We start from the raw sequence: 26,910 nt of genomic DNA, 5'->3' as shown, positions 1-26,910 counted from the left end.
GACCTACTGCGCAAACTGTACTAGGTCTACTGCGGTTGCCACGTGTCCAGCCTGTGCTGCCTGCTTCGCTCATCACATGCTGCTTGCTTTGCCCCACATGCGGTACCTGTGTTTGTGGCGAACTAGACCAAATGGAGGTGTTGCATGCTCGGCGAGGGTTGTCAAGCCGCCTAGAGAGAGAGAGAGAGAGAGAGAGAGAGAGAGAGAGAGAGAGAGAGAGAGAGAGAGGAAAGAAGACGAGGAAAATGGTATAACCTTTCTATCACCCAAGTGTGGTAGATTGGTTATGCCATTTCCCTCTTGAATAACATATCTTGAGTTCAACTCTCATCGTCTGATAGAGTGGTTATGTGAAACCGGACCGTGGGGCAGTACGTTTGATGAAACCGGCCCGTAGGGCGGTGGACTTTGGCTCACACTGATAACTTTATTTTAACTTTATGACACAAAGGAACTAGCCCGTGGACTGGAATTCAACACTTCAAGACAAACCATAGCCTGGTAGCTAGAGCGCTACCAAGCAGACAGTGACACCCTGTTGGCCCCAAAGACTGGTGCCCCTTTCAGTATTTCTTTATTCTTATTATACTTGAGAAAAATCTGTAAACTTCTACAAGCTGTCCCACTTTTATTGGGCTGAAATTCTTCTACTCCAACCCGATTTCGGCAACATAACCACAGTAGAAGTCTCCACGGACAAAATCCCAAGCAAACATTGACTTTCCACGCACTTTAGAGCACTTTGCAAAACCTGGCAAGAAATTGCAGCTCGCTGAATTCTCTGTTTTGCGCTCCGATCCGCGTGCCAATCACTTTTCTGGGTAGCCCTTGAGCTTTCGCACCTGTAGGGTCACTTGCCCCTTGAATTAGACGAGATTCCTCGCGGAAAATCTCTCTAAATTGTCTTGTACAAGCACCCAATGCTTCCCCGAGGCTCCGCTTACAAATAAACAATCGGAACGCTTGCACCTAACCCTCACCAAGCTGCCCAAATCTGTCCATGGCTGTAATTGCAGGTTTTTGACTCAATTACGCCATCATAATGGCGCAAATATCCTTGTAGGTCAAAAGTACACGTCAAGGACACTTTCCCTTGCGGTATGGAAGCTTTCCAGTGAGTTGCAGATCAATTTCAGCATGCTGTAATTTTCTGTTTTGCCATGGTTAGGTGCCTAGCCTCCTGTACACGCATGCCAAGGCGTTTCCAAGGCTCCCTTGGCAATTCCTTGTAGTTTAGGTGGGAAACCCTAAACCTGCATAAAAAGACAGCAGGCTGTAATTCTCTGTTTTGGACCGTTTCTAGCGGAGCGAGTACGCCTATGCGTGTCTCAGGTGCTCCCGTACGAGATGGGACAGTTCCGCTGCAAATCGGACGAGTTTTCATGTGAGAAAACTCTACGTTCTCGCATTCCTTCGTGATGGAACTGTGTGTACCTGAAGGGGATTAGCAATTAGCTAATCCGGTTCGTGTACGCAAGGCTCTTGCCTTGGCAAACGCGCATAAAACCCCCAGAATTGTACATGGTCATCTGAGAAGCCCAACCAATGGGGCATTACCATATGTGCAAAGGGGAGAGAGAGATGCGTGAGAGAAAATTGTCGCGCTACATAGAGCAAGGGAGAAGGCAAGCTTTCCATTAAAGCTGTGATCACCTGCACCCACTACTCACACACACTGTAGCACTCACTTATGGGCTGAAATCAGCCCCCTGTCTTGAAATATGCGCCCCCTCTTGCTGATGCTTCTGGCAATTGCATTTGGAGCCGCCATGTGTCCCTTATGCCTCTTTTGAGTTAATTTCCTAGTACCCACCAACTTATAAGTGTTGCGAGGGGCCTAAATGACTTTGAACTGAGCCTAGACACCCTTTTACTGCTCGGATTCTAGTGCCGATTGGTTCGACCAACTCATGGTGACCTGCCCTTTCCAATTGCGGGTGAAACTCTCTGCCCTCGGCCGTTTCACACTGGCCATACAATGTCCGACCATTTGCAATTTCAAAAAGAGGGTCCAAAAATTAAACAAAAATCATTGGAAAGAAACCAACAACTCAAGTTAGCAATTGCCACGTCCTCGTGACATTATGCCATTTCCCTCTTGAATAACAAGTCTTGAGCTCAACTCTCCTCGTCGGAAAGATCTTAAAGGTCTCTTGGGATAATTTCCTACGACGTTAAAATTCTCTTCTTCTCGGGTGTTCGTGTGGGTGTGTGTGTGTGTGCTAATAAGAAGAGGAAAATGGTATAACCCTTTCTATCACCCAAGTGTTGTAGATAGGTTATGCCACTTTTCTCTTGAGTAACAGGTCTTGAGTTCAACTCTCGTCGTCGGATAGATGTTTCTCTTCTTCTCAAGACCTGTTGTGCACGCCTGCCCTCGTCATTTTTGTCTTCTTGTGCGTGCACAACCTCCGGCCACGGTATCGTCTTCTTTGTATTTAGCTAGGTGCACCTTGTACCAAATGGGGTTGTAGCATTATATAGCAGGCATAGGTGTGTATGGAGTGTTCAAAGCATGGAGGGTGATGTTTGGGATAAAGGAGGGCTGTGGATGGATCTCTTGTTGGCGTCACTATGGTTTCAATACATATCTGTATGCCTCGGGAGTCGGAAGTACACTAGATTGAAAATGCAATCCTAATCAGCTCCACGCTGTGGCAATGGGTGGGGGTAAAATGTCAATACATAGAGCAAAACCATGTATTGAAGTCTGTGTCTTCCATATGTCGTAAGGTACAAAAAAAAACATCAAAGGAAATGTATAAGGTAACTAGTCTCCTTTCTCATGCAAGCTCAGCATGATGGTATCGTCAATAAAGGCACTTCAGTACTTATGTAATTTGCATCCTAGCAAAAATGCTATCGATAAAAAATGGGTTTATATACTGAAACATCGATAGCTTGTTTGCTGCAAGACTAGGGAAGTTGCAAAAGGTTATGCTCCCACTTGTTATATGGCAGTAATTTGTAGCATCTGTGCGAGTTCTATTTTCCGGTTCAGCCATTGTTTCCCTTTTCAAGTTTCCTAATTTATTTGAAGCTGATGAATGTACTGTTTTTTAAGGATATTTGAGTTGAAAGTTGTAACTGTCTGATTGTGGGTGTGTGGTTATAGGTATGATCTATGGAGTATTGGTGTAGTTATGCTGGAACTTGTATTGGGAACACCTCATGTTTTCCAAATTGCTGCTCGTACAAGGGCTTTACTTGACAAGCACCTGGAAGGGTGGGGCAGTTCTGCTTTGAATACTGCTTACATGTAAGTTTTCTAATTAGTATACTGGATGCAAGCTTCTTGCCTTCAATTTCAATTATCAGATGGCAAGTGCAGGGAGAAGAGTTCTGAATAGTGTGGAAGAGTTTTGGATAGTGCATATTGTAACCAAAGCAGATAAACTTGTTGTGAGAATACGAATGTGCTATTGTGATGGAGATAATTCTTAGTTTTCTGAGTATCCAGATCCATTTATGACCTGTTTGTAGACGTGTGGTAAGCATATATTTATGACAGGAACCCTTCTGAGGAGCAGTTTCCTGCTAATATTATGGTTTATATGTTTTTGATCGAAAGTATGTACCTATTTCTGTGGAGGACTCTCTGTCATTTACTGTGCTTTTCCTTCATCTTTATAAAATATCTTTTACCATAACAGTAAGTGTCAGGATTGGAGATAGGAGCCACTGAAGGTGTAAGTGCCATTACATAAGACTAATCGTTTCTGTGAGGTTTCTTACAGATCTTGGCAGAGAATTTAGGCTAGGTTTCTCTTTAATTGAATATGCTAATCTGCTTTATATATATGGAGGTGAGCCTTGGCCGGGGACTGATTCAGATCCAACTAAATGGTCTTGACTGCCTGTTTAGTCTTAGCGCATGTGCTTCCTGCTGCAGCCCATGATCTTCCGTTTGCCTGTATGCTCTACCTGCTCTCAAGCCTGCAGCTCTTCCCCTTGCTCGACCTGGAGTGCTGCCTGTTTGCATGCATCTCCTATTCGAGCTACATGCTGCCACCTTCTTCCCTCCCCACAGCCTCAACCAACTGTAGCCTACTCAGAACTGAATTAGCATCACAGTCCTCGTCCTCCTAGACCTTCTTGTGACAAATGCGATCCTATGTCCCCTGTAAATGCCTTAACCGCCTCAACCTCGTGTTTAGTTGTTCTGCCCGTTCTTGTTGCATCATTATCTGCCCTTTGCCTTGGTTGGTGCACCCTACTTGAGCCTGCTCCATTATAGAGTCTGTTTTTCCCTGCAAGATTAATTTTGATATGATGACTGCTTGTTGATTATGAGAGCCAAAACAGCTTCTGCTCTACACGAGCCGCTGCGTTCATTCTTTGTATTTCTTTTCTTGCAAGAGAAAGATCCATTACCTGCCCAATGGGCTACATCAAAGTGTGGGTAGAGACTTCCAATGAAAAAACTACATATGTACAATGATGGCGAAATCAAGATATGGGAGGAGGAAACAACCACACTGGTGGGCGGTACTGCCATCTAGGCGCCCCATGAACCATGGTGAAGAAGGGCCGTGGTCGCCAAAGTCGGAAGAGGGCCTCGCGACTCTCCCGCATGGGGTAGGAGTTGCCTTGAAGCCTCTCAAACTGTCCCCCCGAGTGTGTGGATCAGCTCCAGCCAGATGTTAGGTACAGTCTCTGCCGGTGGGACAGGTCGAGCCGCGAAGATGCGGAAGCATGGGGCTCTCCAGATGAACCAAAGTGTCAGGCTGCAGATGAGCTCCCAACGACTCTCTTATCGTTGCTCCACTGCTGAGGTACAAGCTCTGTGGTGGGCTGGAGTCTAGGCCGGCCCTCCTGTATCACAATCATCCTTCTTATTGAAGCCATCTCAAAACGAAGTGTTGGGCCCGTGAGGGTGGACCAAGCTGCAACACGCCAAGTGTATTGGCTAGCTGTCGCAAAGTGCAGGCATCATTCAAAGAATCCGAAGCCAGATTTACTGAGCCATGGGGAAATCCCACAGACAATGGTGCTGTGTCTCAAATGGATAGTCACTGATATACATACTCAGAGTGACCACTGTGCACCAGCCAACTCCCAACTACAGTAGCTCGATGGGCTACTAGCCACTGGAACATAGTAACTCTCCTTGGCTGTCTGCTGTCCCATAGGCACCCCCAAAAATCTGCCAAGAACTCAGTCGTGAAACCCTCCTCCTGCCAATGGTTTGCTGTTGCAGGACGAGTGTCTCTCCACGGTCAATATGTGTCGTCCCAGCCGTGCTATGTATTGAAAAAAGGGAGTCCCGGGTGATTGGCTGGAGTAAAGGGATCGTGCCAAAACCACTCCCCCTAGTCCCCTGCAGGGCAAAAGAAGGCGGCTCTCCTAAGCCCATAATCGCAAGTGTCCCGACTCAAGAGCTGATGGGTGTGGGTCTATCACACAAGTTCTCCCACTGATGGCCACAACTCTGATCCTCTGAAAGTAGCAGTCGACCACCTCTGGTGCCTCAGTAGTGACGCTGTGGAGGCGGCCCTCTCTCTGAACCTTAAAAAACGTGAACCCTGTGTTTGAGCAAGTCCTAATGTGTATCTCCAGTCGAGTGCATGCCCCCGTCCAACAGGAAGCCGCCAGCTCAAGAGGGATGTGCCACTCTGCTGATATAGCCTCCACAATATCCTGACACATGCTCTGCACCCCCCTCATATATTGCAGCTGAAGGCTCTGAATCTCCTCAGGAAGTGCTGTAAATTGCAGCCAATCCCCAAAAGTTCGGGCTGGATCCTTTGCCATGGGAACCCAAGCAACATGAGGTCAGCTACCAACCATGTGTCCTCCCTGTGTGCTGATCAAAGGGTTCCAAGTAAGTGGCTGTCTCAAGTGCTCCTTAATGCATGTGGGCTGGTGCTGCTCAAGGCCACTCCGTTGCTGCTCCAAAGACTGAAGCAAGCTCAAAGCAAAACGATCCTCCCATCTCCTGCTCAGACCCACTCTACGCATCTCTGTGAAGATCTAGCGAGTGGAAGGACTCCATGGGCTTTCCGTCTGTGGGACCGGGGCACGAATCTCGTGAAGTAGCAGCTCCTTCTAGAGCTCCTCTCTTGGAAGGAGGCCACTGACAATGAGCTTCCCAAGGAGGGCTCTACTCTGCCGTGCTAGGTTGATGATCCCCAACACTCTCTGAGAGCAAGGTCAAGTAATAACTTGCCAGAAAACTTTGGCCCGAGCGGACTGTATGTCCGACCTTGACCACAGAGAGTTACTGATCAACCTCTCCAACTTGCTGCTGCAAGAACTTGAGAAAATCCAGCAAGAGGTGATGTACCACATACTAGCCAAAAGCACCTGGTTGGACACTACAGCCCTGGCGGCAGGTGGCAACCGTGCTGAAATCCAATGGAACAGTTTTCTCCGAATGGATAGGAAAGGAACAAACTGCTGCTCTGGTGACAGATCCAAACCAACCTGACAACCCAAGTATCGAATTGGTGTCCTTGGGGAGACCCATCTAAAGCCCTCTCCAAAAAGCCACTGTCTCCCGCCAATTAATCAATGCTCTTGACGAGCAATAGAACACCTCAAGGGATTGCTCACACGTGTGCAAATTGGCCTTGCAGCCCTCTAGAAACATGCCTGTGTCATCAACAAACTTAGCGTCCAAAAGCTTAATAACTAAGTACTCAACTACTTCCATAAGCACTTAGTGTATCCGTTTCTCTCTCCAACAAAGATTACTAATAAAGATGAAAGAGAACCATAAAAGATTGCAATAACAAAAGAATCTTACCTACTCCTAAAGCTTATTCTAACATAGAGAGGAAAAGGAAAGGTATCACCTCCATGTGTGCACATACTTGTGGATCCTCAACCACTATGGAGAATACAACCTGCTCTAATACTAGTGTAACATAGGAGTCATTATGCGGAATCCTAGACATCATAGGCCTCTCATGCGAGCTCTCTGCATAGGAGCTCTCTAATAATCTCTTCACCCAACCATAGGTGTCCCTCTTCATAGATTGGGCTCTGGTTGTTCAGACTTGGCCGAATAGGACTCAAGCCTTGGTATGTCGTGCTACACACCCCTCTGGCCAACCATGGCCTCTTGAAAAGCGGTGTGGACTCCACGCCTGAACCATGGCACCCGTGGTGTGCTCTACGCACCTAGCCATGCATGCCCATCTGTGCTCCCTGGTCCCGACGCTATAGATGGCGTGATAGGGGGTTTTTCCGTGGGCGGTCTACTGTCATCGGACTGGGTTCAATTTGCCTCCATGCACGAGTGAGTTCTAACAAACTAACAAAAAGCGACCCAAAAAGGCAAGGTACAATATACGTTGGGTAAAAGTAAATCACTTTATTGAAAATAGAGTTTGGAGCATGTTTTAACAGATTGCCTACGAATTAAGAGCTAAATAGACTTTGCGCTTTACTGTGGAAATAGAGGCCGTCCAAAGTGAATGAGTCCTCATAATCCACGTATGCTCATCTGCCCAAACAAGATCGATCACACATTAGATCATATTTTTCACCAATGGAATTTTAGAGCTGGACTAAAAATAAGAATGAATATCTTGGATCCTGTACCCTTTTGCTAGAGGAGATGTAGCCCATTTGACGGTTTCAGAAAACTAATAGCAGGATCGTTTTCATGCAAAAAATAGAATTTGATCAAAAGGGTATTAAAAATGTTATGTGACATGAGATATGCCAGAGGTCATTGCTCAATCTCCTAGGCCAAGTGCCAGGGGCCCCAAGAGAAGGACTCAATTGCTGAGAATAAGTAAAGATAGATACGACTTCTTTTCAGTAATAGGGGAGTTGTGGGAGGACTGCAGACAATGTAAACTATTACTGCATATTGGCAATGAGTGTTCATGATAGTAGATGCTTCCGGAACGAATGATTCAACGTTCATAGCTATAGAACCTTAACCAAACTAACCTTTTGTACTCTTTTAAGAAACCTGTAACTTCCCTTGTGCTTTGCACCGACTTGATCCCTAACCAAACTAATTTTACGCACTCTATTGAGCAACTCACAACTTACCTTGTGTTTTGTGTTTAGAGAAACCTCGTAACATTTATTTCTTGTTCATCTAGTATTAGTACTCTAGTTATTTAATCAAGTTGTACATCAGTTCACATATTTGGAGACATGTGACTCCTGCTGATACATTTTTCCCCATACGTGACTATTTTGCACAGGATACTAAAGCTTCCTGGACAAGTACCCCCAGTTTGACATCCTGGTAGCCTCCATGGGAGAGAGACAAGAGGCTTTGAAATGCACAAATGTGTAGTTGGTTATATGCTCTGTATGGTAAGGCAATACCCATGCAAATGCCTCATCACGAATGAACGACGAGGGAGCCATGGCAATATATGGGGGGAGGCACCCATGCCCCCCGGTCCACGTTCACAAACTCCCTTTCAACAAATAAAGGCAATCATTTCCGGCCACTAGAGAAGTTACATTCCAGAGAGCACGGCCATGGCATTAGAACCCGTGAGCACCCCTCCCCCCCCCCGCCCCCGCCCCCCCCCCCCCCCCCCCCCCCCCCCCCCGGCCCCCCCCAAAGAAAACAAAAACAAAAAGACCACACTCATGACCTCCAAACCTATGATATATTGAAGCAATCATTACGAGGCACGAGAAGTCTCCCAAAATTCTTCTAGCCCTCTTTCCTGTATTAACACTTAGAGGAGATGTTGGATATGCAGATGACATCAATGGTCTATTTTGATGTAGAAACTAGTTTAAACCCTTATTTTCATCTAGATTAGGGATTTTAGTTCTCTAGGTGCTCCAAAAAGAATCTATGGCAGTTATGTTGTATGTCTATATGGTCTTTTACAGATGTCGGCAGAATTTCCTTACTTCTCCTCTTTTTTCTCTCACCAGTATCTTCTTTCTGTCCCATGTAATTGGTTGACTGACAAATGTTAGCAAGCCTGTTCTCCCGGTATGAGACCTGGAATAAAAACGACACAATGAACGGAGTATGTCTACGCTGCTCTAAGCGTACATTCATACACATATTAAGGTGGAAAGTTTTTGTAAAAACATAGGTAGCATGTTGTGGAAGCATGCATCTTGAGGCAAAATACTGTGCATCTTATTGGCATTCTTTGCTAAGGATGATCGTGAAAGGTAATATACCTTGCATCTGTTGTTAAGGTATGTAACTCGAATAAAGTTTGAAATGATGATTGTCAGGTAGGTCCAAACAGCACTTTCTTGCAGCTGCATCAAGAACAGAATACTGTGCTGGGAACCTACATGTGTACAAATACATTTAGAATTGAATCCACTGTCTTTAAGTACTTAAAAGTATTTTTAAGCAATTTGCCAAGGCCACTTTTACAATGTTGAGCAGGAATGCCACATGCATCCATTTTGGCAAGAAACGTTCACTATTTGGGAGAAAACATAATGTGGAACTAGATTTGGTTTCTAAAGTCATGTGTGGTGGTTTGATGACAGGCTCCGAGCACTGATGGAAATGTGTATACTCTATCCTGGGAAGAGCGGACATCAGCGGCCTGCTGCTATGGTATAAAAAGATCAGATTTCATTTCTTTGGGTTTAATTAGCAGAAGCTAGAAGGTGCATTCATTAATCTAGCTTACATTTCCTGAATTTGGTGTAAGATTTACCAAAGTGATAAAGCATGTAGGGTGTATACCCTTTCTGCCTTGTTGATAATGTGTCAATTTCTTTTCTCAAACAAGTATCAAAGCATGAAAGGCCTTTACGTCACTCCTCCTGATGATTGCATTAGTCAGTGACAATGCAAGCCAATCAATTCAATTTCCAACAGATGTTAACTTGAAGACGCTCATAAAGTTTCATCTTGATTAGTGGTTTTCATATGAAGAGGGTGTTCTGATTATGCTGTTTAAACTTTTGTAAAAAGGATAATTCAAACCTAGCATCATGGATGTGCACAGAGGAGAACCTCATGTTGCAGATAAAGAACCGTGATCCACTTGGCATGGGGTATGCCTCTTAAGCAAGGTTCCTTATTCTGTTTTTGCAAGAGGCCTATTTAAGTGCAAACATATCAAGAGCTAATGTAAGGAAGGTGGTCAATGGATAAGCTAGGACTCACAATAAAGGTGCATACTAACACAGGAATATGGCTTTCGTCTTAAACTTATAATGGAGGTCTAGGAAAAATGTATGAAACAATACATGATAATCTTCTCCTTTCTTGTGCATTTTAGCATGTTATTGAAGAAGCATAGTATTTTTGTTGTGACACAGGGGTTTTGGTGCAAAGGTATTCTTCATATCTAAGATATAGGAAACTGGCTTTTCATTTCAAAACAGTACACATGAGTGGGCACACTCACGAATGTCTAGAAAAATTGTGTAGACTAATCAATGTTAGTTTATGGTCCTATGGATGAAGTGTAACTTTTTTTTTGGTCACATGCCGATTTTGGTTTCGATTCTTTGTTGTGCTGATGTTGAGTATCCTGTTTGCTTAAACCATTATAGGTTTCATGTGTGAGCAGTAGTGTCCCGTTTTCATCAAACCATCTTGGTTTTGTTATGTAAGCAGTAGTTTCTGTTCCTATCCTATGCTTTGTCTATGTGTAATTTTTCAAACAGCATCACTACGGGTTCTTTACAGATTTCTGTGTAGAATGTGCCATTGGGGTCCCATTCTAGTCGACATGGGCGCATCTTGACTTTGTATGACTCAAGGACAAGCAGTTCAGGAAACTAGAGGGATTTGCAGAGATGATACATAGCACCATGGAGGTGGAGCAGAATGCTTTTGTGACTGTAATGGTTTGGATTGTAAGCTGTAAAGATCTCGGAGAAAATCCATAGAGGGTGGCAAAAGATCTTTCTTTTTGCAAGAAAATGGGGCTTTTATCGTTTTGCATTACTAAGGGAAAATGACCAAATGGTCCAATCACAAGGTATCTGGGGAAAATCCCCTACACCAATTAGCAATTACATCATGTCTTCAAAAGCGTAAAGCACTAGCAGCTACAAGGGAGGGAGAACAGACCATGTGGTCCCGACATGAATATGCCCAACGCTCTTTCGTGGCACCAAGCAATATAGTGAGCTCTTTATTTCAGCTTCCAATAAGTATGACCAACCACTGCAAAATACATGTTCCATCATTATACAATAGGGCTCTTTCGTGAGGGCCTTTACACACAGAGCTCCATATCAAGCGCTCAGGGCCGTCGAATGACGTGGACAAGAACAGTAAGAATGGCATTGGCTCTGCAGAACAGGGGCCACCAAAATTTCGGCTGGCTCCCATACCCCGCTCATTCCCAAAGGCAGCTGACCATAGTCACATCACCTGGAATTATGCACCTCCCCTGTGGTTCATTTTAAACTCATCATACAGACCTCCAAATAGCCCTCACATTGTTACCCTACTTTTGTACTTCCTCTAGGAGACGGGCCTTTGAGCATCTTCAGAGGTCTCTTTTGAACACAGAATACAGCCTCATTTTTCGCCCCCCCCCCCCCCCCCCCCCCCACACACACACACACAAATGAAATGTTAAATTAATGTCTTCAAAAGGCCAAAGTGACCTATGAGATCAGAAAGTTCCAATGTGGTGGATCTTATACAAAGTCAGAGTAACAAAATAAACTAACTGACAACATAACAAAACAAAAATACTATGGCATCCTAAGCTGCTCGATGTGAACTAAGCAAAGTACGCAGCTGGCTGGGATAGCTAAATCACAGGAGATCAAGCATCGGTCGCTGGCGGATCTCATCAAACTCCTCCATGCTCAGTAGTCTGATCAGGCGTCGTGCATGTCTGGCCATAGTGATCCGAATCTTCTGATGCTGTGTAGTCTTCCGCAGTCGTGGGCGTCTGGATCTCCCCAGGTCAATCGTTTGGTCGAGCAGTGTGCCTCTGGTGTGAGACGAATGTGAGCTCTTCTGCCGGAGTAGCTCCTCCGGCTGCCTAGTGTCTGCTCTAAAGAAATCTGTGAGCCGTCTCTGAGACTGGCTAGCCTCTCCTCTCATCAGGCTACCTCTGTGTCTGCGTAGCTCCAGCAGGAACAAACCCAGGCATCTCTGATCCTCGTACCCCATGACTCTGGAGAGTGGTCCAAAACCTCTCTAAACAAGCAATGGAAGTGGCCTCTTATCTAGTAGTAGACGGGGCAGCGGCATGTGTAGTGCAACTCTGTCTCAGGCTCCATGTCACACAAGGGGCATGTCCTGGCCTCTGCTGGTACTCCGTTGTATCTCCCAGTCTCAATCCGTAGCTGGTGTGAAGATGTGCGTATCTGGCCAATAGCACATTTTATCCCATGAGACAGGTGGGTGTCCATGTATCTGGGTCTCGTCACAAAACCGTCCTCCTTAAGCTGGAGAAGATGCTCTTTGTAGAAAGCCATGTTTGTGCCCACCTCCTGTGCTGGCTGTATCCATGTCCTTCTGGTGTCTAGCTGAGTCAAGTCCTGGCGGATGAGCCTGGTTATCTCGAACTGTTTAAGAGTGAGAGATGGTGCATCCAGTGAGTACTGGAAGGGTGGCAACCTGTCTATGTTGAACCCATGCGCCTGAAACCATGATGTCATCTCCCCATACCAGCATGTTGTATCTCCTTGCATGGCTAACTGGCGAGAGGACTCAAGTGCAAGGCGGGCATATCTGTTTGTGGGAAGTTCCCACATGCGGTGTATGAAGGAGACTGATCTGGTGAGCGCCTCAACCACTAGTGGGGGGGCCGCTAGCTCTGCCCGGATAATTCCACGTGGTACTGAAGCCTTGGCTCTAATGAGCCGCAAGATCATAGAGACCAGAGGGTTCTCCATGTCCCCCCATCCATCCGTGTGACCCGACCTCCCGTGATGATCCAATGAAGGTCGCATATCTCTGCTCCATAGAGCAATGCAGAGGCCACCAAAGTGTCAAAGAGCTAGAGCTTCGTCCGAGGCTCCTGAAATTGAACCTGCGAATACATCCTCTCCAATCTATCCAATGCTGCATGGGCTCTAGTAAATCTGGTCTCTGTTGCTCTCCTCAGTGAAAATGCTTGTCCGCTAAAAACCCCTCCAAGGTAGGTGTAAGCATCCGTATACTCCACGGTCTCGTGATTGTATATGAATGTAGGTGCTGACCACCTGATCACTGTGGGGTGGTATTAAACACCATAGCCTTGGTTTTACCAAGGTTGATGGACAATCCACTTTCGTGGGCAAACCTATGCAGAGCATCCGAGTGACGTTGCATCCGCTCCAGAGAGTCGGAGATAAACACAATATCATCAGCATATAACAGTAGTGGAATCCATGTCCCTGCCAGCTGTGCACCTCTATCACCATCGCTCTCAATATAGTGAGAAACCTGATCCACATACATACCGAATAGAGTAGCAGAGAGCGGGCAGCGCTACTTCACCCCAATAGTGGAGTGAACCAGTGTAGATAGACCATCTGAGGTGTGTACTTGCCCCTCTACTCACCTGCATAATGCCATGATCCCCCAAATGAGCTTTGTAGGTACTCCCATCCCTTGTAGTCTGCACATCAATCTAGCTCTTGGTACTGTGTCAAATGCTTTTCGGAAGTCCACAAAGCTACAATAGATCCGTCTCCCATGTGATCTGCCCTCCTCAATGATGGCTCTGAGTGTCAAGATATGGTCAAGAGTAGAAAAGCCTCTCTTGAACCTTGCCTGCCCGGTTGCGAATATCCTCTCTCTCTGTGCACATCTATTGAGCTGCTGGTCAAGACTGGATGCGTACATCCGTGCTAATGTGTGTCCAATCATGATAGTGTGATAATTCCCTGGCTCCGTAGGGTCTCCTTACTTGAAGATAGGTACAATAGTAGATAGGCTCCAAGTGTCAGGCAAGCCTTCACAAATGGCACGATTAAACATAACTGCTAAAAGCTCTGCTAGTAGATCTCTGGCATTCATGAAATGCTCAGCCACTAAGCCATCATGATCATATGCTCTCCCAGTCCTCATCTTGTCAATGGCCTCCTTCACCATCTTAGCGGTGAAAAAAGCACATGCGTGTGGGCATGGATCAGGAGGGTCAGGAAAGGGCGCCTGTCCAGGAACTGTATACAAAGATGAAGAGTACTAGCCCCAAGCCTCTGTAGAGGTAATGGCAGGGGGGGCAGAGTGCTCATGAAAGAGCCGCTACGCCTCACGTGAGTCTTGACTCAAAAATAGCTGGTATAGATCTTGCTCTAGTCGAGCCAAAAATGCCCTATTCTTCCGCCGCACTAGGCGTCGGAAGTCAATCTGTGACTATCTGTGGGTGATGTTGCTAAATTAGCTTTATCTGACATAAAAATAATTCTAAATGAATTATTGGATTTATAAGTGAGAGGGTCTTCTCGCTTGGAACACCAGGAAAAATAATTCTAAATGAATTATTAGAATTTTAAGTGGGGGTTTTTCTCACTAGAGACATCCGAGTACAGAGTATTCCTAGTGTGTCATTCAAAGTAATGACGAGAGCACTGTGAACGGGAATATCTGTAAGGCCACCAGGAATGGGTACTTCTGATGCGTCACATTGGATGGGTGACAAAGAGCATCGGGACGAAGTATCCGACCATCCACGAACGGCCATCTCTGATGCGTCATAAAATGGGTGACATAGAGCATCGTGAAGGGGATTGTACCGTAAGTTCGGTATAAAAGGACTAGGTGATATGTATTCCTGATGCGTCACAAGGTGGGTGACGGGTGCATCGGAAAGGGGATATCCATAGTCGAGAGGAAATCCGAATTGGAAAAGAGGAATACGCGTAAAGACGCAAGCACAAGAATAAAGATGGGTTCTGAGAAGCTTTTCTTAAAAAGCAGAAAATTTTAACAAGTTTTCCGGGAAGAGCAGACGCTTTCCCGCGAGGAATCTATGTTTGCATTGCATTCGTACATGTGGTTGCATCCAGGGATGCCTGGGAAGTATTGTGAAAAGCATTGTTTTAAACTTATAAGGTTTTATTATGTTTTTGGGCAGGTTCAGACCAATTTTGAAATATACCTGCCGCCCACTTAATAAGTGGGCAGCCACTTTGAAAATAAAGCAACAAAACCAGCCAACAAATTCTCTCTCCCTATTTCGGATAGAACATTAAAAAAAAAAAGGGATTTTTTTTTTGAAAAAAAAAAAAAACGGCTGCGATCTGCACGCGAGCAGCTATTCGTGCCATGGTCAAGGAGCTATAAAAGCACCACATGCCCTCACTGAAAAGGAGTTACCAACGCCAGCAAGAGAAGACTCTCCCGCCAAAAGACGTGAGAGATCGCGAGACTATGAAGCACGGAAGTCGCCTTTCCCGCGCAAGAGCGACAGGTATCTATTGTGGATGCGCCATATGAATTGTTGTCGCGTGTTTGCGTGTGTTTGCAGGTACTTCATCGCGAAGGAGAAGCAAGAAGACTTCGGCCTACGCTTGGGAGTTCCCGAAACGGAATTCGAAAATTGTCTACGGAGTCTCGACTCCGAGTACAGAGGAAAAAGGATTAAGAGCTCGTCTCTCAGATTTCCCTTACGGGAAGGAACGACCATCGAGTCAGAGATTTAAAACGGAGGGGCTTTCTCTGGTTCTTGTGCTTGTAAAGAGATTCTCCCTAATAAAGGATTCTCTTTAAGGGGGGGGGGGGGGGGGGGGGACTAGCCCATATTCTGGTCCCCCAGTACTGTGTCGATCTTCTCACTCCCTCTCTCTCTATCTATTTCTCTCTATATCCTTTGGCTTCAGTATTAAGTGATAAATTCTATTTATCTGAGTATATTTTATATTGTTATGCGCTCCTGTTTGTGACAGTGGTATCAGAGCATGGTCTCCTCTCTTTCTCTGTAAAGGAGGACGACTCTGGGAAGATACGGGAAGAAGCCATGACAAGGCAAGAGAGAAGTAAGTAGGCGGAAACCTAAGTCTTGCAGGAAAAAGCTCGCAGAGTTGGAATTTTTTTTCCTCTTTGCAAGAAGTCGACACGAGACTTGGGATTCTCTAAGAAGGCAACAAGAGCATGATGCTCAAGAACCTAGAGAATCCAAGGAGTGGAATGGTCGAGATCCTTCAAAATCCAGAAAATATCCATGAACATCAATCCATAACCATAGCCAAGAAATCCCGTCATTTCAGGAAGGATATGAAGGTGGTCTTTAGACCTCAGAACACTCCGTCAAGTTTGATAGTTTTGACGGATGGGAAGATGTTCCAAAAGCTAACGCTTTCATTCGACAGTTTGAAGTTGCCTTTGCAAGCGGCAATTTCTGAAAAGCGTCGAAGGTGAGGCATGTGACCAAACACCTCAAGGGGGATTGCAAGTACTTGGTGGTATACCAAAGCTTTTCAAGGAACTTACAACAAGACTTGGATTCAATTCAAGGCAGAATTTTCGGACAAATTTTTTTCCTCTACGCTTTGAGGAAGGCATTCAAGAAGATTGGAATCGGTTTGCCCAATAGAAATACGAGCGAGTCCAAAGCAAGTAGTGGTTCACTCTTGCCAAGGTAGATCCACTCTTGACCCTCTCTGAGGAAGGAAAGATGAAGAAATTCAACGAAGGACTTTTGCCCGAATTTTGTAGACGCATCTGCAAGATACTTTGTAGCAGATGGTGGAGTGAGCAATAAAAGCTGAAAGTGTACACCTTAGTGTACATAGAATACAATCCCTGCAGTGGGACGAGAATCATTGAACACAGAAAGTTTCGAGTAAGGGAATTCAATTTAACTCCTGAGTTTTTGAATAGAAGACCCTCAAACTTTAAGTGAGAGGGCATGTCTTTGATCAAAGTTAAATCTTTAAGGAACTCATGAACTGCGTATTGCTTTTATGCACGAGATATGCACGTGTCTAACAAGGACAATCACTCTCGAGTGTTTATGAGAGTAAGGTTGAGTTAGAACATTGTTTTATATGAACTGCTTTGCTTAACCATCCGGAAGGTCCATGATTGATGTGGTATCCGGTAGTTCTCCAACAAATTACCTGCTATTGCTGGTAGGAAATTATGAAGGAACCATTTTGAGCTTTTAAGAAAAGAAAAGCTTTCATGAAGGTTGAGTACTCTTTAAGCCTACATGCTTACCCGGTAAGGGAAGATATAGTAGTGCTTTTCACACAAGTGAAGGAATACTCTCTTTACGAAGGAAGGAACAAGCAACGACTACAGCCTGTGCTAGAGGAATCCAAGGATTGAATTCCTAGATTATTTGATGAGTGGGTTTTGCTCTAAGATCGAGCCAAGGGATCGTCAAGTTGAGCGTCTTCGCTCTAAGGATCTTACGAAGGGAAGGTAATTTCCCAGCTACACCGAAACTCTAACACAACTTAAGAATTATGTACACGTTTGGGTACATGGATAACACACCAAGATGCAGACCTACACCAAGGTGGGTCATCTACTAGTTGAATTTTTTTTCTGCTGAACGGAATGAGATGAATCAACTTCCTTTTTAGGAACTCGACGGGAGTTTGTTATACTCTCTTGAGCGCCTTTTTTCACACACGGATATTCCGACACGAGAATCTCTATTTGAGATGTGTGCGGTAGAAGGATTTTGAGTTTCTCTACGGAGAAGAGGTTTTCTGATGGTCGTTGATCATTGAGTACTCTATGTGCCTTTACCATTACAGTAGCAACTTTTGGTTGCGGTATATGTTTCTCCATGAGCATGTCAAGTAGCATTTACACGCTACTAGAATAAATTCGAACTATTATGTTCGTAAGACTATAGTTCGCCAACCGTTTCAAAATGGTAAGAATTACTTGGGAGAACATCCCTGAGAATGAAAGAGGGTTCGCTCTATTGTGAACCGGGTTTGAATGTACGTTCAGAAAATGCTATGGCTAGAATCCTATATCTGCGTGAGATTTTGCAAGTCGTCATTGATGCTCGTAAGTGAATCATTTTTTATGATTTTTTAAGGAAGAGCCGCTAATGGGCGTCGGGAAAACACTGCTGGTGGTAATACCTCGCAGGAGGAAGAGATTGGAAGGAAGTGCTGCCGTGCACAAAGAATCTTCGGATGGGAACCGTCCGCCTACGTTGAGCGACGCCTCGGAACAAGAACCTTCTTTAAGGTGATCGCAAACTTTGTTTGTGAAAGAAAGACACCGACCTTAATGCTCTATGACTTGGGCATTCCCAGTGTGGGAGGACACAAGAGGTTTAATATCCTCAGGACTAGCAGCGCAGGATTATGCGCAAGGACAGGTACCTGGATTGATTTCTAGGAGGATTATTCTTCTCGGAATTGAGAAGGTGGAATTGAGTTAACAAATTCTCGGATGAGGAAACTTCCGATCTGTTGGAAAGACGCGAATGACGAGTATGGCTCGTAAGTTTGATGATTGGTGAAGGATATCCTCGAGGTACTAGAGGAAGGACATGAGCTGGTAAGGTACGTATTGAATTATGAAATTTTTGTTTAATTTACTTTTTAAGTTTTGTACTGAGAAAGGACCAGCTCAATTCACCATTGAGCAAGATTTGGAATTTTTCCGGTTTCTCCCGGCAGTTCAGTTGGACCTCTATAGTTGAGGACAACTGTTTATAAGTGAGAGGGATGTTGCTAAATTGGCTTTATCTGACATAAAAATAATTCTAAATGAATTATTGAATTTATAAGTGAGAGGGTTTTCTCGCTTGGAACACCAGGAAAAATAATTCTAAATGAATTATTGGAATTTTAAGTAAGAGGGTTTTTCTCACTGGAGACATCCGAGTACAGAGTATTCCTAGTGCGTCATTCAAAGTAATGACGGGAGCACTGTGAACGGGAATATTTGTAAGGCCACCAGGAACAGGTACTTCTGATGCATCACATCGGATGGGTGACAGAGAGCATCGGAAAGAAGTATCCGACCATCCAGGAACGGACATCTCTGACGCGTCATAGGATGGGTGACATAGAGTATCGTGAAGGGGATTGTACCGTAAGTTCGGTATAAAAGGACTAGGTGATATGTATTCCTGATGCGTCACAAGGTGGGTGACGGGTGCATCGGAAAGGGGATATCCATAGTCGAGAGGAAATCTGAACTCGAAAAGAGGAATACGCGTAAAGACGCAAGCACAAGAATAAAGATGGGTTCTGAGAAGCTTTTCTTAAAAAGCAGAAAATTTTAACAAGTTTTTCCGGGAAGAGCAGACGCTTTCCCGCGAGGAATCTATGTTTGCATTGCATTCGTACATGTGGTTGCATCCATGGACGCCTGGGAAGTATTGTGAAAAGTATTGTTTTAAACTTATAAGGTTTTATTGAGTTTTTGGGTAGGTTCAGACCAATTTTACAATATACCTTCCGCCCACTTAATAAGTGGGCAGCCACTTAGAAAATAAAGCAACAAAACCAGCCAGCGAATTCTCTCTCCCTATTTTGGGTAGAACATTAAAAAAAATACGAATTATTTTTTTGAAAAAAAAAAAAAAACGGTTGCGATCTCTACGCGAGCAGCTATTCGTTCCGTGGTCAAGGAGCTATAAAAGCACCACATGCCCTCACTGAAAAGGAGTTACCAATGCTAGCAAGAGAAGACTCTCCCGCGAAAAGACGCGAGAGATCATGAGACTATGAAGCACGGAAGTCGCCCTTCCCACGCAAGAGCGACACGTATCTATTGTGGATTCGCCATATGAATTGTTGTCGCGTGTGTTTGCAGGTACTTCATCGCAAAGGAGAAGCGAGAAGGCTTCGGCCTACGCTTGGGAGTCGTGAACGGAATTCGGAAATTGTCTACGGAGTCTCGACTCCGATTACAGACGGAAAAAGGATTGAGAGCTCTTCTCTTGGATTTCCCTTACGGGAAGGAACGACCATCGAGTCAGAGATTTAGAACGGAGGGGTTTTCTCCGGTTCTTGTGCTTGTGAAAATATTCTCGTTAATAAAGGATTCTCTTTAAGGGGGGAGACGATCCCATCTTCTGGTCCCCAGTACTGTGTCGATCTTCTCACTCTCTCTCTCTCTATCTATTTCTCTCTATATCCTTCGGCTTCAGTAATAAGTGATAAATTCTATTTATCTGAGTATATTTTATATAATTATTGGTGCTCTCTCAGCATCTTCTTTGAAGTATCATAAATAGTGTCTGGTGATGGGCAATCCTAGCATTGAAATCCCTAGAATGATAATGTCACCATCTCTAGAGAACTCCCATATGTCATTATCCAAAATAGAAAATGGGGATTGTCTTCTGGGTGATGTATAGTTTGACGTGCTTGGGGGAAAGTAGCAAATAGCAATGTAAAGGCATCTGCATGTCTCTGCTCTCAATCTCATCCACATGTACCTAGCCTGGTCATCCCTGCGGGCTATATGTATCAAAGGTTGCAACTCCTCTCTGAATAAGACTGCCACTCCCCCTGAGCCCTGCCCTCTGTGCTCTAGTCGCGTCTCCTGTATGCTGGCTGTATCCACTAATGGGAGGCATAGATTGCCCAAGGGCCTGATGTGTCTCAGAGTAGAAGATGATGTCTCTTCCAGTAAAACTATCCTCAAAAGCACCCACATCAAGGCGCATTGATCCATTACAATTCCAGGCGGCAACTTTGAGTGTGGTCCGATTGGTTTCGCACCGTCATGTGGCGCGTCGCTCCAGTATTACCATTCTTCCATCTCAGTAAAAGGCAATCTTGCCTTTTTCCCTTGTCGCTCTAATCGCCGGCATTACCTCCTGCATATGAGCGATCTGCGAGAGGGTAAGATCATCCCTGAGAAAGATGCCCGTCTTCTTAAGAGTTGGCCTTTTCTTCAAAAACTCCTTTGCTTCCATGGAGGGAAAACGAAGAATGGGTGCCCTTTCTTTCGAGGTTTCCCTATTGCTTCCATTTTTCTTGTTGCCCACTCGCCTACCTCTTGTGTGCATCGGTTCATGAACCCCCATCAAAGCCATGAGTTCTTGTACCTCTTTGTCTCTAAGGCCGCAAATTCTCACATGTAAAGCGCGCACACTTCTTCTTTGCTCCTCCTCTAGTGTCATGTCAGGGATGACATAAACGCGGACGGGGAGAATGTTGACCGGCGGCAGCACGACATAACTCAATTTCCGTACCAAAGCCTTATTCTCTGAGAATTATGAAATGCTTCGGATTATGGTTAGAAACATCAATTGTAATAAGCAGGTAGTCTAGTTGCAGAAGCTGAGGTATAATGGCACTTCCTGATTGTAAAAACCAAGCCATTTGACCCTTGAAACTCTATTTTTGGTTAACCTAAGGTAACCTTAGTATATAAGGTACCTAGGTCATTTTTGTAAGAACACTTAATCATAATTGAAGTTTAGCGTTGCCGTCTACTTTGTGTGAGAGAGGAAGAGAGAGCGTGAGCTTTATCCTGTTGCTACTCCCCGCTTGTTCATCACATTGTAGATCCGACTGCACCATCGTGCTAGCCTCGGCAAGAGCATTCCTTGCGGAACGGAGCGAACGCACTTACGCATCTACGAGCTCTTTGCGGCTGTAGGTATATCAAACGATGTCTGTTTTTTCCCTGCAACTAGTAGTTAGAATCGTAGCAACATAAGCTACGCATAGGTACTCATAGATTTCAGTTTCGGGCACGTCCAATCAGCTCTGTCTTTATACGCGTTTCCGCAGATGGGTTAGAGCTAGGATTTTGAGTGCAAAGGCTTTGGGACAGGTGTATCCTAGTGAGGGGATGGTGTTCCTTAAGTTTCGTACGATTCTAGCATGGTTTAGTGAGTTTTCTTCCGTTTGTGTGTTTGTGGGTAGGTGGTGTAGTTGAGTGCAGTGAGACTCTAGATTGTGGTCTAGTTGGCCTTCTAGAGTGTTGTATGTGTAGGATGGTCTCAGCTTGACAAGCTAAAGAGATTTCCTCCGTCTGCCTATCGTGTCATTTGTGTCCTCGATTGACATTATGTTGATCTAGGTTGTGTTACATGCACTTTCTGGGTGGTGTGAGAGAGAGAGAGAGAGAGAGAGAGAGAGAGAGAGAGAGAGAGAGAGAGAGAGAGAGAGAGAGAGAGAGAGAGAGAGAGAGAGAGAGAGACCCTGCTACGAACCCTGTGCCTGCGCGCAAACCCTTACCCTGCTGCTGCGCGCGAAATTCCTGCATGGGCGTGGCGAAACCTGCTGCTGCTGCGCGAACCCTAACCCTGTTGCTTGTGCGAAGCCGCTGCAACATCAGCCCCCCTGTCACGCGCCCTGGTGCTGCTTGCTGCGCGCCCTGATTTTTGCAAACCCTAATTCCTATGCAAACCCTAATCCCGTTAACCCTAATTTCCAGAAACCCTACTCCCGTACACCATACCTGCCTCAGCCTCAAACCTTGACTACCACCTGCAAGAGAAAGAGAGAAAGAGAGAAAGCAAGAGAGAGAGAGAGCGTCCAAGATTCCTTTCGGGTCTTTCTTTTCCCGTTCGTGAGTCTAGCCCATTCTTCATGGCGGCTTTGCCGGTCCGAGTGCTACGCACGGCGCTCCATCACCACTTGCCTGTCGCGTGGACTGTACTGGCGACCTTTTCCCGTTCGTGAGTCTAGCCCATTCTTCATGGCGGCTTTGCCGGTCTCGAGTGCTACGCACGGCGCTCCATCACCACTCGCCTGTCGCGTGGACTGTACTGGCGACCTGTTGACACGCATTGACTCCAAAATACAACACTTGGCACAGCATGCCTTGGTTGGTCGGATGATTGGACAGTCTCCACCTCGATCTTCCATACGTGATTGGTGTCAGGCTGCATTGGGCACTACTCAGGGATGGATCTCGGAGCTTACATTCCTTGGCAGAGGCATATTCATGGTACGTCTTTCAGATCCCGCCACTGCCTCAGCTCTTCTGGCTCGTTCTCCGATACTTTCTAATCGCAGGATGATATACTTGACGAGGTGGTATCCCGAGTTTACTACTGAGGAGTTTGACAATCGACACCTTATTCCCAGATTCCCTCTGATGCTCTCCTTCCCTGATATGCCTCTGCATTTTATTGATGAGCATCTCCTTCAGATGATTGCTGCTCATTTTGGCACATTAGTTCCAGGATCCTGCATCTTCTCCTCTGGTCCACCTTGCATTCAGGTCCTGGTGTTTGGGGATACTTTATTACCAGATACAGTTACTGTGGCTGTGAACGATCGAGACTACTCTTGCCGAATGGTAGTCACTGGTCGCCAAGGGCAGTGCTTGCGTTGTCACGAGATGGGACACTTGGCACGAGATTGCCCCACCCTGCCCTGCCATCGACGACAACAACAGCCAGCTCTTGGCACTCATGCTCAGTCACGTGGTCAGCGTCAACAACCGGTTCCGCCTACTACTACTCGAGCACCTCGACAGCCTGCAGGTGCTCCTCGAGCTTCGACCCTCCATGTCCCTGCCTCTGCTTCAGTTCCTACTGAGAATGCATGGCAGACAGTGGGTCGTAACCATTCATTCCGTCCTCGTCAGCAACCTACACCGCATGCCGCCCCCACTTTTACCTCTCTTGCTCCCTCTCAAGTTTCCACCACCCCATTACCCCCTGCTTCTCCTCGCCATTCTTCCTCTTCAGCACAGGATCACATACCTCTACTACCAGCTCCTCCTTCTCTTGCCGTTCTCCTGTCCGCTCCTTCACCAAGTACAGGCAATTAGTAAGGATGGAGTTTGCTTAGTCCAATAAACATCATTATGCACAACCTGCAACCTGCATGTATCCCTTACTGAATCATCCTTTGGAAACATTGAACATTGCATCTTACCCAAAACACAACCTTCAAAAACATGCTTCACAGATGCTTCAAGAGGTGGCAAAGAAGCAACCATATCAGATTTTTGCAAACGTAACAAATTGAAAAAAATTAGATGCCTAAAACGTCCATGCCAAAGTTTTGCATGTGAAACAACCTTTGAATCCACAACGACATTTGCAAAATTTTGCCCACACTTGGCATACATAATACCATACCATATTTTCACAAACGTAGCAAACGAGAAAACTTCAGATGCCCAAAACATGCATGCCAAAGTTGTCCCAATTCCCATGCAGATGGATCATTCTCCGCTATTACCTCTCCCTTTTCCTCCTCTCCCTCTCGCCCTTGCTCCCCCCCACCTTCTGGTCCTCCCCCTCCTTCATCGGCTCATACTTACGTCACACGCAGTTTTCTCAGCTCCTGTCCTCTTTCCTGGGGCATTCATCGGGCTGAAATGTGTGGTGACTCAGAAGGACCACTGCGGGTACAGCTCTACCTTATGCATCACAAGCCAGGTTGTGTTCCCTCTTTAATAGGCAATCGCTCTCAGCCGACCCATTCCTTTTTCCTTCCATTCCACGCAGCTCAGGACTGGTTTGAGGATCAGGTTCTACATTTTGTGCATGCCTAATCTATGGCTCAGCTTCATTCATGGTTGTCTACTTCCGCTCCGGATGTACTGTCTCCACACTTCCCTTCCTGTACTAGTGCTATGCAATGGAGTGATGTTTATGCTTGCTATTCATTGCCTATGGTCATTCATGTATCCTCAGATGTGGTGCTTCCTATGTCTATGCGCATTTGGGGTGTCAAAGCTGCAGCATCAGTAATGCAATGTAAACAAGCTGAGGTCCGTAGTTGGTGCAATGAGACGCCATATTTTAGAGAAGGCTTGCGGGTTGCTTTCCTACCGCCCGAAGCTCACCCCTTGGATGGCCCAGCTGTCTCCAAGAAGATGTGCAGACTATGGATTTACATGTAGTTTCGTGGAATGCTAATGGTTTACAGACTTCTCGGGTAAGAGGTTCCCGCAAGATTTTACTTCGCAGAGTTTTGCACGCTCATGTAGTAGGCACTGTGGATATATTACTAGTACAGGAGCATAAGATTGCCACTCCCTTTGGTAATCTCATGCCCTCCGACGCTCACACTTTTTGGGAGCCTACTCTAGGCATTCATGGATAGAGTTGCGGTGTATGCATTTCAGTGGGGCCACGTTACTTGGCCTCGGTTCAGTAGCATGGCACCCTTGTCGCTGGAAGAGCAATCTATGTGTCTCTTCGGATTCAGGACTCTATCATTGGTTTTATGTCAGTCTACGCACCCACTACTCCTGGGGAGAGGGCTACTTTTTGGGCCTCTTTGGCTACTGTTCTACCTGCTGTAGACTCCTGGGTTGTAGGAGGCGACTACAACAATGTCGAAAGCGACTCTGATTGGCGATCCATCACTCCTCCTGTTCTATTATCCATCTCTCCCGATGATCAGTCAGATTGGGATCGATTTCTTCTAGCTATTCAGGGTGTTGATGCATGGCACATACCCTCTTCTGGTCATCACCCTGCTACACTTCATTACTCGTGGGGGGTTCAGAGACAGCAGGGGAGATTATTAGAGCGGCTTGATCGTTTTTACATTGGCCCTTGGACAGCAGCTCTAGGTGGATTTACTACTATTTGGAGAGGAACCAGCCTCTCAGATCACTTACCCATCTCATTGTTTATCTCCTTCACTAGATCCTCTGCACAGAGACGGGGCTGCCGCATCCCTGACAGTGTTCTCACCACTGAAGTTTTGCAGCAACAGATTCGTGACTTATGGTCCACGGGTGCTTCTTATCGTGGTCCCCCTGGAGAGTTCCTTGCTCATTGCATTACTTAGTCTAGTATTTACTGTTGTGCTCAGACTGCTATTATTCATCGACAGTTGAGAGTACATGAGTCTGATCTTCACAATCCTCTTGGTTCCACACAACGCTTGCTTGAGGAGTGGCCTCAGGATGCTTATCTCGCTGCTAGACAGACAGAGCTCACAGAGGACATTCGTCGCGTACAGGAGGCTAGGTCTGAGGTCACTCGTCATGCTTCAGTATCTCATTGGATAGCTAAAGCTGATCGAATGAATAAAGCCTTCTTCGCTGCGGATAAAGAGCGCCCTCCTGGCACCACCCTTCGGACTTTGTGCGATGCTCAGGGCCACTTCATATGCATCCTGATGTTATTCTTGATATGTCTGCAGATTATTTTGAGGCATTGTTCACTGCTGATGTATGCACTTCTGAGGTTTTACTTGCCCGTGAGTAGATCTGGCATCACACTCGACGCCGTTGTACAGATACTATGGCCGAGATCTTGTTGGCACCCTTCACCCTTGCAGAGCTTCATGCTGCTATCGACAGTCTAGATCCATCCTCCTGCCCAGGAGAGGATGGCCTCACTAGAGCTGTCTTTTTGATTTATAGGGATGTATTGCATATACCACTGCTTCGCGGTTTTCAGGACATGTTTGCATCAGGATATATGCATCCGGATCTATGCTCAGGTCTCATATCTCTTATTCCGAAAGGGGGTGGCATAACTTAGCTCCGCCAGTGGAGACCTATTACCCTACTCCCTTCGGACTATAAGATATTAGCGTTACTGATCAGCCATCACTTGCGACCGTTCTTACCAGATATTATTCATACTTCTCAGACAGGCTTTGTCATGGATTGATGCATATTGGATAATATCTTCACTTTTTATGAGGTAGTAGAGTGGGCCAGATAATCTTATGAACCTCTCGCTTTTTTCGTTCTTGACTTTGAGAAAGCATACGACCGTGTTGAGTGGGACTTTCTCGAAGGATCATTAGCCAGGATGGGTTTCCCCTCGCGATGGATCGCAGGCATTTCCGCTATCTTCCGGACTGCCCGCAGTACTATTAGAATTGCTGGTCGTGTCAGTCGCAGTTTTGAGCTCTCTCGATCTGTTCGACAGGGATGTCCTTTAGCAGCATATCTGTATCTGTTTGTTGGAGAGACTATGTCAGATTTTCTTCGTGCTCAGAGTCATGCATTTCGTGGCTTGACCATGCCAGTACCTTCAGCAGCAGATCTTATCGATCAGGAGTTCGCAGATGACACTATGCTGATGTTGCACTATTTGCTACAAGCTCTTGATGCCATGCAGGAGGCCTTGACGGTTTTTGCATTGCCAGTGGTGCACGTATTAACTGGCATAAATCCTATGGGTTACTGGTTGGCAGTGATGACATACCTACTTGGGGTGT

General features: G+C 45.7%; 1 protein-coding gene across 14 annotated transcripts in view; it reads left to right on the top strand.

The window, feature by feature from the left end:
- LOC147439388 (uncharacterized) overlaps positions 1-26,910 on the top strand; it is a 258,172-nt gene that overhangs the window by 148,836 nt on the left and 82,426 nt on the right. For 11 of the 14 annotated variants that reach the window (XR_015184590.1, XM_086485235.1, XM_086485227.1 and 8 more), the window contains 3 exons: positions 3,116-3,259; positions 9,448-9,517; positions 9,881-9,963. Coding sequence is in view for 12 of the 14 variants with exons in the window: in XM_086485235.1 (XP_086341361.1) it covers positions 3,116-3,259; positions 9,448-9,517; positions 9,881-9,963 (297 nt within the window). In the remaining 2 variants the exon portion in view is untranslated. Of the gene's footprint in view, positions 1-3,115; positions 3,260-9,447; positions 9,518-9,880; positions 9,977-26,910 lie in introns of those variants that run through there. The other 3 variants (XR_015184591.1, XM_086485236.1, XM_086485234.1) reach the window with 2 other exon arrangements.

Source organism: Adiantum capillus-veneris, chromosome 16, assembly GCF_014529385.1.
Source record: "Adiantum capillus-veneris isolate H3 chromosome 16, ASM1452938v2, whole genome shotgun sequence".
NCBI classification, from domain to species: domain Eukaryota; kingdom Viridiplantae; phylum Streptophyta; class Polypodiopsida; order Polypodiales; family Pteridaceae; genus Adiantum; species Adiantum capillus-veneris.
This window is presented reverse-complemented; position numbering and strand designations above follow the sequence as displayed.